Source organism: Cajanus cajan, chromosome 6 (assembly GCF_000230855.2).
Source record: "Cajanus cajan strain Asha chromosome 6, NIPB_CcT2T_4, whole genome shotgun sequence".
Classification (NCBI taxonomy): Eukaryota; Viridiplantae; Streptophyta; class Magnoliopsida; order Fabales; family Fabaceae; genus Cajanus; species Cajanus cajan.
The window spans coordinates 51836751-51851830 of record NC_138522.1 but is presented as its reverse complement, the minus strand read 5'-3'; the positions used below and the strand labels follow the sequence as shown (position 1 = coordinate 51851830).

The 15080-nt window shown below is 32.5% G+C and overlaps 2 protein-coding genes across 2 annotated transcripts; both read left to right on the top strand.

The window, feature by feature from the left end:
• The first annotated feature begins 1730 nt into the window (after positions 1 to 1730).
• Positions 1731 to 6053, top strand: LOC109807000 (syntaxin-32). Its single transcript, XM_020369527.3, has 5 exons — positions 1731 to 2239; positions 2325 to 2575; positions 2661 to 2836; positions 4077 to 4277; positions 5624 to 6053. The coding sequence occupies exons 1-5, from the start codon at positions 2008 to 2010 to the stop codon at positions 5781 to 5783; spliced, it is 1020 nt and encodes a 339-aa protein (XP_020225116.1). The 5' UTR covers positions 1731 to 2007; the 3' UTR covers positions 5784 to 6053.
• A 2379-nt stretch (positions 6054 to 8432) lies between these two features.
• LOC109808215 (syntaxin-32) lies at positions 8433 to 14564 on the top strand. The gene is made up of 5 exons (XM_020371113.3): positions 8433 to 8978; positions 9058 to 9308; positions 9388 to 9560; positions 11938 to 12132; positions 14029 to 14564. Exons 1-5 carry the CDS (start codon positions 8747 to 8749, stop codon positions 14186 to 14188), a joined length of 1011 nt encoding a protein of 336 aa, XP_020226702.1. The 5' UTR covers positions 8433 to 8746; the 3' UTR covers positions 14189 to 14564.
• Positions 14565 to 15080: the final 516 nt, after the last annotated feature.

Below are 15080 nucleotides of genomic sequence, written 5' to 3'. Positions count from 1 at the left end.
ATTTGAGACTTTTTTCAATTCAATCCAACAACAAAAGTATGTAAAAGTTTAGGTTCTCATTGAACTTGGACTTCATTTTAGAAACTTAAATTGAATTTAAACTTTTTTTACTCAACTTATTATAACTTATGATACGCCGTGCATCAAATTAACCCACATAAAATAAACAATTATTTTAATATGTCATGTAAACAAATCAAATGTACAAAATATTTTAAGTTTGGCTTCCTAAAAAAAATTTGATTGTTTAAAAATTTTCACCATTAAAATCATGGAAAATAACACAAATTTATGTTAAAAAATGTGTTTCTTATGGTGTGAACAACCTTTGCGTTAGAACATAAGCCACATAAGCTAGTAGAAGACAATTGACTTTTACAAAGTTTACATGAACAATTCCGTTACCAACCAAAGACCAAAACAAAAAAAAGTTATAATGTTACTTTTCCCCAAATCAATAGAAGTGGATATTTTACGCATAGATGTATTGTGCAATACAAAATTACACAACATTCCATTTATAATATGTATAAATATTATAATTAATTACAAAAACATTAAGATTGTCATCTTTATATAATTCAATTATATATATTTCTTGAAAGAAAAACACTAATTAAAAGTAAAAAAATTATTAGCTTATATTAATTCACTTGACATGACTATGTATATAAATATTACAATATAATCTGAACCAATACAAATTTAAATATACTTTTATTATCACGAAGAAGAGACAAATCACACAATTACGTGTCCAAAAGAATTCCAAGATTCATCTTTAAATTTTCAAGAATTATAAATTATAAATTACGTGTGCCGTGTGTATTATAAAGTTCAGTTCAGACAAAAGATTTCAATGTCAAATATTTAAATCTTTCAAAATTATGATGATTATAATCTTTATTTTGCAGATTCGGGATAATTATTTCCGGAAGATAGCAAATTTAAGTGTAGCAACAGAGTTGGACAATTTTTGTCTTTAGAGATTTGTTTCTGTTTTCGGTGCTCTCATAATTATTAGTTTTTTCACTCGATACATCAACAGTAATTTTATTTTATTGAGTTGATAAATGTAATAACATGCATATTATCTATCGGCGGGATTTTTTTTGTCAACACGTGTCATAATTTATTTGAGAATAAACCGTAACAAAATATTCTCTCTTAAATCCTTAAACTAAATTTTTTTTATAAATAGTCATTTTTAATGACATCATAAAAATAGTCTTAAAGTATTAAATATTCATCTATTTAGTCATAGGTTAATATATTTTAATACTAACATCGAAAAATTCCCAATTTTCAAATATAACATAATTTCTATTAATTTTATGGACAATTTAACTTAATATAAAAAGTTATATGTATTTTTTATAAAAATTAAAAAAATTATAAAGGTAATCACAATAAAGATTGAATTTAAATTTTCATGTTTTTAACAATCACAGTCTTTTTTTACCCGATCATTGAATTATTATAGAGAATATTTATTGAATTAATGATTATTAATTTATTTTAAGTTTTAACTATTGAGGTGGGCTAATAATAGGAAGTTGGATTACACAAAGTCATTTTAATTTATTTTTTTCGCTCTCCTTTGTTAAAAAAAGGAAGAAAAAAGAACATCTATTTTATTGTATTAATTAATGGTTTATTCATTTATTTTAATCTTATATTATAAATTATAATTATAATACAAGGACAGTTATAACTCCAAGATAATTGAGATGCTAGAAAAGAAAAGACCCCAACCTAAATTACACGATGTTAGAACTTCGGAGGCAGAAAGAAACGAAACAAATTCGTTCAGACACACACCTCCTCCTTCGTATCCGTTTATTCCCCTAACGATTTCATTACATTCATTACCACCGCAAATGCAATCCAAATCCAAATTCAAATTCAAATCCAAATCCAAATCCAATCAAACTTCAACCTAGGGTTCTTAATTCTTTCTTATTCCTTTCACAGATCTCGCTTCCCGCGAATTTCCGCAACGGAAAAATGCACGTGAAATCGGCGCACTCGTCGTTCCGGGATCGCACACCGGAGTTCCACAGCATCACCGAGCGGTTGAAGAAGTCCGGATCAGGGCCCAATGGGCCCACCAGCAGTTCTTCCCGATCGGAGGAACAGCGATCCGCCATCGCAAACCAATCCGAGTTCAACCGAAGAGCCTCCAAAATCGGCTTCGGGATTCACCAAACGTCGCAGAAGCTCGCGAAGCTCGCCAAGTGTAAGCGAATAACGAACCTATTCTAATCGATTAAATGTATATATGAACGGACATTTGTCACATTTCTATTCGTTTCGATTCGCAGTGGCGAAGAGGACTTCGGTTTTCGATGACCCTACCATGGAAATCCAAGAGCTCACGGGTGTTATAAAGCAGGATATCACCGCTCTGAACTCTGCGGTTGTGGATCTTCAGTTGCTATGCAACTCTAGAAACGAGAGCGGAAACGTTTCTACGGACACCACTAGCCATTCGAGCACGGTGGTCGATGATTTGAAGACGCGGTTGATGAGCACCACCAAAGAGTTCAAGGATGTTCTCACCATGAGAACTGAGGTACTTTGTTGCGTTTGTGAGCTTGTTTTGTGCTTGTTCCATGGCTTTATTGATTGATCGATGTTGTGTTGTTGTTTTTGTGAAGAACATGAAAGTGCATGAGAATAGAAGACAGTTGTTTTCGTCTTCTGCTACTAAGGATTCTGCGAATCCTTTCATTCGGCAACGGCCGTTGGCTGCAAGGGCGGCTGCTAGTACTTCTAATGCCCCTGCGCTTCCGTGGGCTAATGGGTCGCCATCTTCGTCTCAGGTGTTTCCTAAGTAAGTCGAGTGATTTTATTTCTAATTTTATATGTTCTTTTGTAGATTGTAGGATTTTAGTTAAGCATGTTTAGTTGTTTTCTTGCTTTTTTTTTTTTTTTTTTTTTTTGTAATTCAGGTGTAACTTGCTAGATGATGTGATTGATGTTTTTTCATCGAGTAAATGATCATTTTGGTCTTTGAATTCGAAAGATGCTGTCAAATTAATTTCTGAAACTAAGAAAATGTCAAATAAGTTTCTGAAAGTGCAAATTAACACTCATTAGTTCAAAATTAATAAAAAACTTGTGATTAAAGTAATAATAGTGGTATATATTCAGGGATTAAAATGATGAATAGTTAAATTTGAGGACTTATTTGACATTTTCTTAGTTTCATAGACTAACGTAATAACTCTCACCAGTCACCAATCTCAGGAACCAAAATGACTATTTACTCATTTTTCATCACATTAATATGTGTTAGTTTGCTTGGTTAAAATTTAGACTATTATGTGCATAATTTTTGTTCAAAGGAACTGGTGATTCTAAGACTGATTGGTTTATTAGTGTATTGTAAAAGTGTGGTCACATACCTTGCTTTTATTTGTTTTCCTGGAATTGTTATTGAAGTGCAACTCAATTTTGCAGCATTTTTGTAATAACCATTGTGCCAATATTAATTTCAACTTATTAACTTTGTTTCTAATTTCTATCCGACTATCCCTCTGTTGTGTTTGCAAGATTGCATCAAACAAGCATAAGTTCACAACCTCTGCTTTACTGAGTTGATTAATTTATTCACTTAATTTAACTTGTGGACTTCAATTGCTTGTTTGGTTACCATTAGACCTGTTAAACAGCCTGACCTTTCAGACCTTGTTTTGTTGGCCTAGCCTTTCCCAATGAAACTCTTGGACTAATGAAACTTTTGGCCAGGAGAATTTGGTGGGTCAAGCCCAAAATACATGTAGAAAAGCAGGCTGGCCAACTCAGGCCATTTTCCTTTGTTGGGCTGGCTTGGCCCAACAGAGGGATGAGAGTTGAAATGTCAGGCTACACTGCAAACAGTGCATCATGGTCCAAATTGAGAGCTTAGTTATAAGGCATGATTTGTGGATCCACTTTCCTTTTAATAATAGAAAAACTTTTGTTATGCTCTAATATTTAAAGGTTTTTCCAGGTTGGGTCAAATTCTATCTGGAATTCTGGCTTCTTCCAGATTTTGTTTTAAACTTTTTTCATGGCTTTTAAATCTATAGGAAGCAAGTGGATGGGGAGAGTCAACCATTGTTGCAACAACAACAACAGCAGCAACAGCAGGAGGCAGTTCCGTTGCAAGATAGTTACATGCAAAGCAGAACTGAAGCTCTTCAGAATGTTGAGTCCACTATTCACGAGCTTAGCAACATTTTTAATCAGTTAGCAACACTTGTTTCCCAACAAGGAGAAGTGGCCATCAGGTTTTTATTTGCCTCACTTGTGTGATATATATATATATATATATATATATATATATATATATATATATATATATCCTTACTGTTCATTATTTATGTATTACAATATGATACTCAATGTATGTTACCATTAGATCAAAGTCAAACCCTATCGCTTTGCCCATAATTCTATTATAAAGTGAGCCTATGCTGGTTTCATTGGACTGAAATGAGTTTTGGCTCTGACTACAATGAGCTTGTATGATGTGTAACAAAATTTTGCTTCAGTTTACTGTGTGTTGACTACAAGGTTGTGATGCTGTGCCTTACTGTTTGAATTGCTAGTTTTGCTGCTTACTAAGCAGAGAAATAACTTGCATAAGAATTTAACTCCGATAAAGTACTAAGCAAACTTTGGAGAGTAAAGCGAATGTGTATTAGGTTGCTTGTTTGCATAAAGAATTTAGCTCCGATAATTTACAGATTTTTTCCTTTTCCCTCCTTGTTTATGACTTTTTTAAATAATTGTTTTGGGTTTCTTATTTGGTAGTTTATTTCTTGAGTATATTTTGGGATATCTTGGACTTTGTATATATAGGAGTAGGACAATGTAGACTAATTAGTGTTTTTCCTTATATAATCTTAAATGAGGATTGGTTTGATGATATAAGCTGGTGGAAGCACTAGAGGCAGTGAAAACTTGGTTTAAATTTGCATGTGCTGGTCAATGCTGGGATTTATTCAAGTTTTGAATACTTTCTTTTATCAATTTCTTAATATATGTGATTCCTATTTAACAAAAGAATGATTAACAAAAAAGTAGAAGGGGAGAAAGTTATGCAACCATGTTGTCAAAATTGTGAATTTATCTGTAAAACATGTGCTAACTTATTTGCAAAATGGTTATATACTCGATCATGGTGTGAACCTGGTAAAATGGTGAGAATGATTTTCTTTCTCTTAAAATATTATTTTTGAAGATCTTGCTCAACTTGTTCACTCTTGATGTTAGGATTTGCTTACTTATATATGATTATGAAATTATATATTTTATTTCTACCTTGCAATGATGAATTTATGAACAATAGGTTAGACGTTATTTGTCAATATGGTTTTATTGTTATTTTTAAATCATTATAGTAATCTTTTGTTATGGATATCAATATATGCTACTAGTTATAGCTAAAGTGCTAGTTTACTAGTGGAGTTTGTCACGAGTTTAATGAAGGTTGCTTGTTTGACAATTTGGCGTGAGTAATTGAATGCGTATACTTCGATTACTGTTATGGTGAATTGACTTTTGCTTGATTTTTGTCTTCATATTAGCCAATTGGGACATAGTGGGTTTGATAGAGGTACATAATTTGCAGGATTGATGAAAACATGGATGATACATTGGCAAATGTAGAGGGGGCACAAGGGGCTTTGTTGAAGTATCTCAACAGCATATCTTCTAATCGGTGGTTGATGATCAAAATTTTCTTTGTACTAATATTTTTCCTTACAGTTTTCTTATTTTTTGTGGCATAGTCATTGGGGTGACAAAGAAATGAAAACAAAGACGCGAGTGTCGGCCTTCTGTATTTCTTCAATATTTATTTCTTCAAATATATATATTCATTCCTGCAGAGTTTAACTTAAGACCAGGTTTGTCAAATAATGTACGTATTGATATACATGTAACAAGGTTAAGAACCGTGTGCACGATTATTATACTACAGTGGAGGTCTTCTGTAATATTTAATGCATATCCATGTTGGGACATATAAAAGCAATAATGTACGTATTTTAATATTTTAATTAATAGTGTTAAAATTTTAAATTCTATTTAAAAAAATGTCCTTTGAATTAATGGATTTAAGTAGTGGATTACTAATCGGTATAATGATGAAAGATTGGAATAATATATATAAGATTTTGGATTCAAATCTTGATTTTATTATTGTAATTATTATTAATAAAAATCATTTACATAGTATTTATATTTAATGACATTACATATAATTCAAAAGACTTTTTTTTTCTATCAAGGAATATGACTTGTAATATTAATAGACAATACAAACATCTACTTGCATTTGAACATGTATTTCATTAATAAATTTCACTATAAATAAAGAATACTAAAGAAAATTAACAATTAATATATCTTAAGTGACTTAGGATGAAAAAAAAAACACTTAATGGTTTTTATACAACGAATCAAAGTAGTATTATTTAATAAATATATAACTACATAAAATGTAAAAAATAATTGGTGAAAAGTTGAGGAACGTAGAAAGTAGATTTTGAATTGATCTTGATAAAGTTAATTTTAAAACATAAAATGTAATTAACATTATATTTAAATAAATCTTAGATTGACTCTTCTAATTCAAGTTTTGGCATTATAACAAACTTGAATGTCCAAGTTCATCTTAAAAATGAATTGTAGTTAAATGCAATTATGAAGGTAATTATATATTTCTTACAATTATCGTTGAGATTTTACTCACAATAAATTGATTAAATCTCTAAATTAATGGCTTAAGACTATTTTTTTTTTGAGAATAAACATTATAATATTTTGATGTCTTTTTTGAGGAGTTTTGGTAAAAGATAACTCATTTCTTTAACAACTAATGATAATAATAGTAAAGTCATGACTACAAAATGGGGAGATTTAATACAATAGTAGAGAACTATAGAGGTTGGGGTGTGCAACCAAATTTTGCAAAACTCAATGAAGGTAACAATGTACTTAGTGAGCCTTCAAAAGGTTTTCAAAGACATGTTAGTTGGTTTTGTAGGTTATCACATTGAAGTTTGGGGATTTGTTGAACTTTGGACAATATTGGATTTTTAAAAGCCAACTAAGACCATTTAGATAAAACACTTGGTGGTCAATGTATTTTCCTTTTATAAAATCACATGCAATGGTACAAGCCCAAATATTTAGATATAACGGTCTCTACTTCGCACTTGATAATAAAGTATCCCTTGCAAGATAGTTTGCTTGATATAATCAAAGTCAACCAAAGAGTGAAGAGTGATTATGAGGTGTTATGGAAATAGTTCAAAGTCCGAAAATAAAAGGAATAATTTTGAGGATTATGAAAATTGAGTTATTTAGTCTAATATGACCCATTACAAATTAGTTAATAGGTGAACTAATTTAACTTAACTCATCTTTTAATGAGCTTATAATAAAATGAGTCTGGATTGACTTATTATGAATTGGTGAATTAAACAGACTTACTCACTTAATTTTAAGAAAATAAAAAAAATGCCCAACTAGTTATAAATTTTTTTCCTTTCTATTTTAATGTGCAACCAAAAGACCCAAAATTGTTTAAAAAGTTTTTAAGTTACTAATTGATCTATGCAAAAGCTCATTTTAATCAAAAGAATGAGTGAATATTGAAACACATAAGTGGACTACGTGAGTTTTTGATTTTTTTTTAGTGACACATGAGTGGGATGGTTGGGGTTTGAGGTGTTTTTTTTTACTAGACTTGTGAGCTAACCTGACTCACCACAACTTCAACTCAGGTGAGTCAGGTTCTTGGTAGATTAGGTTCAATTTTTCATTAATATCGAAATTTGTAATTTTTTAAGAGGTTCTTGATAGTTTGACTCACGAGTTATAATCCATTTTGATAGTCTTAAAAATCACACAAATATAATACTAATTACTAAATTCATATTTTAGATCTCGACTTTTGTGAATACTTAATTAAAAAGAGACTTTAGTCATTATATATTGTCTATAAATACACAAATGAAATTATAAAAAAAAAAAACAAAAAAAAAAGACAATGATGATAAAGGAAAGAAAAAACTAACTTCAATCAAATTCACAAAGAGAGTAAAATACTCATCATGACTAGAAAATGTGATAACAGTAAAAAGTCAAATGAAATAAATTTAGGACACCAAATATAAATTGATTGCTAAAGAAATTATAGAGATACAAAATTAGTCAACCACAGTGTAGTACTAACCACAATGAATATTTTATATTAATAATGTAATTATAAAAATATTAAATTATTTATTTGTAATAAATATTGATTGAATAAAAAATAATCAAGTTATTTTTTAAAATAATTATTATAACTCAACATACATGCTGATTAAAAAAAATTGTAAATTTCAATTTAATTTGTATATTCCATTGTATTTCTTCCTATTTCATTTCTACAGAAACAAAAAGAGGATCCACCCAGAAAATCATATCCCGTGACCGACGTCAAGGTAAAGTATCCGAATAGAGCAACAAGGTGAAGCTGTTGCTGCAATGCACCATTTTCATTTCCAAAACTCCTTATAGGTTATAGCATACCTCCTCCTAGTGGTTTATCCACTCCCCTAAATGCGATCCAATTCCAATTAATTTCAATTAGATCTAGGGTTTCCCGTTCCCTGTCATTCACCATCCCTCGCCGGAAAAAAACACCGGTTTCCGGCGCCGGCTTCACGGATCTCGCATCACCGTCTAACATACCGGAAAAATGCACACCAAATCGGCGCAGTCATCATTTCGAGATCGAACGCACGAATTCCAGAGCATTGCGGAGAGGCTGAAGAAGACAGTACCAGCACCAAATGGACAAAGCAGTAGCTCATCCAGATTCGAGGAACAGCGATCCGCTATCGCAAATCAATCAGAGTTCAATAAAAGAGCTTCCAAGGTCGGCTTCGGGATTCACCAAACGTCTCAGAAACTCGCCAAGCTCGCCAAGTGTAAGCGAATTACAAACCTATTTGAATTGATTTTTAGAATCATACGATATTGAACTTTGAATTCGTTTTGATCTCGCAGTGGCTAAGAGGACTTCGGTTTTTGACGACCCTACCATGGAAATCCAAGAGCTTACGGCGGTTATTAAGCAAGACATTACCGCACTGAACTCCGCGGTTGTGGATCTTCAGTTACTCTGCAACTCTCGGAATGAGAGCGGGAACGCTTCCACCGACACCACTAGCCATTCAACCACGGTTGTTGATGACCTGAAGACGCGGTTGATGAGCACCACCAAAGAGTTTAAAGATGTTCTCACCATGCGAACTGAGGTGGGCGCTTTATTGTGTTGGTGTGTTTCTCTGTGTTTTCTAATTGCTTACACTGATGTCATGCTAATTGATTGTGAAGAACTTGAAAGTGCATGAAAATAGAAGGCAACTGTTTTCGTCCTCTGCTTCCAAGGATACTGCAAATCCTTTTGTCCGGCAACGGCCGTTGGCTACTAGGTCAGCTGCTAGTACTTCTAATGCCCCTGCTCCACCATGGGCTACCGGCTCATCATCATCTCAGTTGTTTCCTAAGTAAGTTATGCTAATTTTTCCCTTATGTTACCTGTACTGTTATAGGTTGTTGTAACTAGTTAAGCATGTGGCATTACTCAGATATAAAGTGCTAGAATAATGAATTTAAATGGAATCAATAAAATCTATGCATGAGTGAAATAGTTTTATTGATAGCTGATAGCCTTGCAGGCAAATAACAGAAGTTGCATAGTGGTTGAAATAAATCAATTATACGTATATACAAATAAAAATAGCTGCATAAAAATTGGCACGGCATTAACTCAAAACTTCAATTGTTCAAGACAAAATTATGATTAAAACATTAAAAAGAGTGGGGAGAGTGGGACAATGGGACTGGGGGAAAAATCATGTGTAGTCCTACATCCCTGTTAAAACCACAACACCCATCATGTTCATGATAGCCGTCTTTCTTGTGGAAGCTGCACTGCAATGAAGTTGCGGTAGCAGATTGGAGGATTTCTTCAATGCCATAGCACTATAGTGCTGCTACAGTGGTTATTTTATTTTTACAACACTGGTAAGAAGAAAGGAAATTTTATTTTAAAATTGAGAAGATAGTGATATTTATTTCACAAAATGCCAGATTAAAAATAAATGCAAAAATAAAAATTTGTTAAACAGATAAAAAAGTCGATAGTTCTAATACTATGGTCAACACATGGGAGAATTGAAATGAGGCGGCTTTACATTTCTAGTAGTCTTCTCCTTGTGAGTGTGGCCTTGCCTGGTTGCCCCCAAGGGTGTTTCTGTCTAATGAGTAGCCTTTTTCTTTTTCAAGTTGAATCACATTGCATGATTTGCATCATATTATCTCATTAGTTGTTAATCCTGTCCTTCTAAAGTATATAATTAGTTGCATCTAGACCATTACCCGTACTAATAATGGCTATAGGATTCTAACAGGGTTCCTCAAAAAGTATTTGTTGTAAAATTATTTCTGATTCATACCAGATCCCTTTTAAATAATAAAATTCTTTATCTCATACTTTTGAAATTCAACATTCTCATAATTGAATGTTATTTAACATTTTTTAAACTTTTCTCATAATATATAAGTACGGTATTGTCATTATTTAAACATCCATGATACTGGAATTTTTTAGTGATTATGTATACTATAAAAGACTTGTTTTCCCATTCATAATATATTAAACAAATATGATATGACAAACAAATAAAAATTAAAAATAATCACAAAAAAAAATGTCATCATAATTATTATCCACTCATTACATTGAAGAACCACTTATCACTTCCAAAAGATTACAGAGAATCCAACTGGATAGTATGATAAGAACCTTGAGAGAAACACACCACAAAAGCTACTTGTTATAGTTGGAGAGTCTAAGGCTATATAAACCCCGCACAGCCACACTAGAATCCCATACCTTGCAATTGGATGCAAACATCCCACCACGTTTTACTGGCCTGGTTCCCATCTGAGCTGGTTTTGACTAGTCTTAGGTGAACACTGCAATGTCGGTGTCATCATGCCACTCATTTGTAGTTGACATGGTGGAAGGCTCTAATACTCATTGATGAGAATGTTGGGAGGACCACACCACAAAAGATAATTGTTGTAGTTGGAGGGCCCAAGGCCTGATAAACCCCTCACCAGAAACCGATTCTTACAATGGAACTCAAGTCCCATATGTTGCAAATGGATCCTAACATAGTATTTCACATATTTTTACACCAAGGTTAGAAAATTATTTAAGGACAAAATTCCCAAGTTAAATGTAAAGCAATACAATACATCTCCTGAAAATGAAAAGGTGCTAAAAATTAATTTCCTTAAAATTTCAGGCTGTTACTTGTTAGTATACCTCAAATGACCTAGATAAGCAAATTCCAAGGAGTGGGAAGTGTTCCCTTTCTCTTTAAAGTACCATCTCTAACTCTTGAAAGTTATCCCAAAAGTAGCTAAAACGAGAAAGGGAATGGATTGGAAGTTTCACCAAATTTTTCAAAAGGATGGTTGGTGTTAAGAGAAAAGGGAGAAATGACACAGCATGTTTGGGGAAGACATAAAAGGAACAGAAGTGAAGGAGAATGAAATGTATTTATGGTTAGGGAGATTTAAAATCTCAAATTTTAGCAGAATTTACAAAAATACTACTGTTGTTTTCCACCCTCCCCTATTAATAAAAATGGCACCTTTTCAATTGGAAGTTGGAATGTGAGGTCTGGGTCCACAAGAATTGTTGAGCCTGGGTCCTAACTCAGAAATGGTAACTCTAGTTACAAGGCATGATTTGGATCTTTTTCTAAATAATAGTTATAAATTTGTTGTGCTCCAACATTAAGGTTGCCAGGGATTGTATCTGAAACTATGCTTTCACTTAATTTTCTTTATGGCCTTTCAAATCCACAGGAAGCAGGTGGATGGGGAGAGTCAACCATTGCTACAACAGCAGCAGCAGCAACAGGAGGTAGTTCCATTGCAAGACAGTTACATGCAAAGCAGAGCTGAAGCTCTTCAGAATGTTGAATCCACTATTCATGAGCTCAGCAGCATCTTTAATCAACTAGCAACACTTGTTTCCCAACAAGGAGAGATTGCCATCAGGTTTTTATATTTCTCACTTGTGCCCTGTATACATACATCATGATTGTCCTTTATTGCTTTATTTAAATGTGATATATGATTATTTATGTTACTATAAGATACCAACCTACTTGATTTTTGCAGAATTCTGTTATTATCAAATGAGTCTATTCCAGTTATATTGACACATATATATGGGTTTTGACTTTTAAGTAGCTTGTATTAATTGTAGCAAAGCATAACTTTTTTTTGTAATATCTTGGACTTCAGATATATGTAGGAATAGGATATTATTAACTAATTAGTGTGCTTCCTTATTGAACCTTTAATGAGGATTTGGTTGATTTGATGTTAATTTCTGGTGAAAGTGCTAGAGTTGGTGAAAACTTTGTTTTTCTTTATTATGCTTGGATTTGCCTTGATTGCATTCTTCTGATTTTGAAGCAGCTGTTTTATTAAATTCTTAGTTTACATGTTTTCTATTAAAGAAAAAAGGATGATTAGAAAAGTAGAAATGGGGAAAGTCCTGCTATCCATGTTGTCTAACCTTGGGGGAGGGGGGATTTGTCTTGAAGTTGGGTAGAATTAATTTTTGATAAAATTATTTCTGAACTGCTAAACATAATCTGTGTCCTAATTAATTTCATCCATAAAATTTACATCAGAATGTGTGTCACAATGAGAGGAATTGATTGAGTAAACGGGTACCGAGACAACTGGTTAACTTGTGAATTTACCTGTAAAATGTATTAACTTGTTGACAAAAGTGAGAATGATGAATATTTTCAATTTTGAAAATTTTGCCTAACTCTTGAATTTGGTATTTGCTTCCTTAATTATGATTATTATATATTGCTAACTTATTATTTTGTAATTATGGATTTATGACAATTAGATATTATGTATCAATATGGCATCAGTTTTCCCCCCTTTAAATCTTTGTAATGCTTATTTTTGTTGGATATCATCAGTCTATTGTTATTAGTTTGGCATGTCAATGGGCATTTGGTTGTGCTGAGTGGGTTTTGCCCAACCTGACCCAACTGCACCCTTGGGGATTTAAAATTAAACTCCATTAGAAAAATATCAGTAGAACCCACACACTATACCGTCTCATCCCTCATGAGTATTTTGAATTAAATTTATACAATAGTTAAAATCGTAATCTTAAAATTAATCTGTTCTCTCATAAAATAAGGTGTTTACTGTTTACTATTAGTGTTAAACTAGAAAAGACGAGTTAAGGTGTGTTTGAGTAAACTTCTCCAAAATTACTTATAGGAGAAAAAAAATCGGAAGAAAAAATGAAATAAATTTTTTTACAAGCTAAAATTGGCCTATGTATAAACTAGTCTATAGAAGTTTTCTCATATGAATTTCTCCAAAAAAATTTCTTAATTTATGCACAAACTAATTTTATCTTCTAGATTAGCTAATTTCATTTTTTCTTCCTATTTTTTTTTCTCCCCTATAAGTGTTTCTAGAGAAGTTTCTGGAAAAATTTATCCAAATAAACTCTTAATATAACTGACTTTATTAGTAGATGAGATAAGCATAATGGTTATGTCGACAAGGGCTATAGGGCAGATTAACCCTTAGCCCACACCTGCTCTATCCCATAGGAGAGCAGGTTTTAAACTCCCCATGCCCGCCCCATGCAGGGTGGGGCAAATTGGGTACTCATGGGTCAGGCTTTGTTAGCCATTAAATAAAGTAGGGGTGTAGGAGTCAAGTGTGCCCCTCCATGAGCCCGCTTATTTGACAATATTGCTGCAATAATTTGAAACTATTATAATTTGGTGCGAACAATTGCATTCACGTATTTGGTTGCTGATAAGGTGAATTGACTTTTGCTTCTTTTATATATATCGGCCAATTGAAACATTGGTGGGGTTGATAGAGGTACTTAATTTGCAGGATTGATGAAAACATGGATGATACATTGGCAAATGTGGAGGGGGCGCAAGGGGCTTTGTTGAAGTATCTGAACAGCATATCTTCTAATAGGTGGCTGATGATCAAGATTTTCTTTGTATTAATATTTTTTCTTATGGTTTTCTTATTTTTTGTGGCATAGTCATTCTAATGACAGAGAAATGAAAACGAGGAGACAAATGACGCCTTTCTTACTGGTGATAAGCCTTTTGTATTTCATTAATATTTCTTTCTCCAAATCTATATTCATCGCGGCAGAGTTTAGCTTAGGACCAAGTTTGTCAAATTTTATACTTGTACGTATCGATACTTATAACGAGGATAAGAACTATGTGCATTGCATATTGTCCATTTATCTTCCTGTGACTGATGATTTGTATCCAGTGGTGGCGTTCTGGGACATTTATGCATGTATCTAAATTGGGAGCAAAGAAAGCCAGTGGCTTGATAATATGTTCATGTGCTTATCACTGGAAAAACATAGTAAAATCAAATTGTATTGTATTGTATTGCAATAATGCCCGTTGTACAATTTTTTTTTCTTCAATCTGTTTGTCGATTTAATATATTTAGAATGAAAAACAGTATATCTTGTAATTTCTTTTACAAGTGCATATGTAAAACTTTTTCTTTTGCGGTCAATAAATATAAAACGTTTTGAGTAACCGAACAATGTACATTTTCTTTTTTGACCGGGCTGAATGTACAGCGCTAAAGCAGATTCCAATTAGTTTGAACAAATTTACCACAAAATTTTTAGTAATGCGAACTAATACATGACCTTACATGCCGAAACGTACTAATCTGATCTGTGTAATGGACTTTATGCGAAAGTTGTCTAGATTTATAACAAGTAATGCATGTACTTTTCCAGGTTTTTCGGTGAAACTACTATATTCACTATAAACATCAGAGACAGACCCTCGGAGAAATACAATATGTGGAGAGTACGGGTACTTGCATATCCAAACTTATCCACGTCGTTTAAACAGTTTGGTTTCGGGTTTTTTTATTTTTTTATTTATTTATAGAAT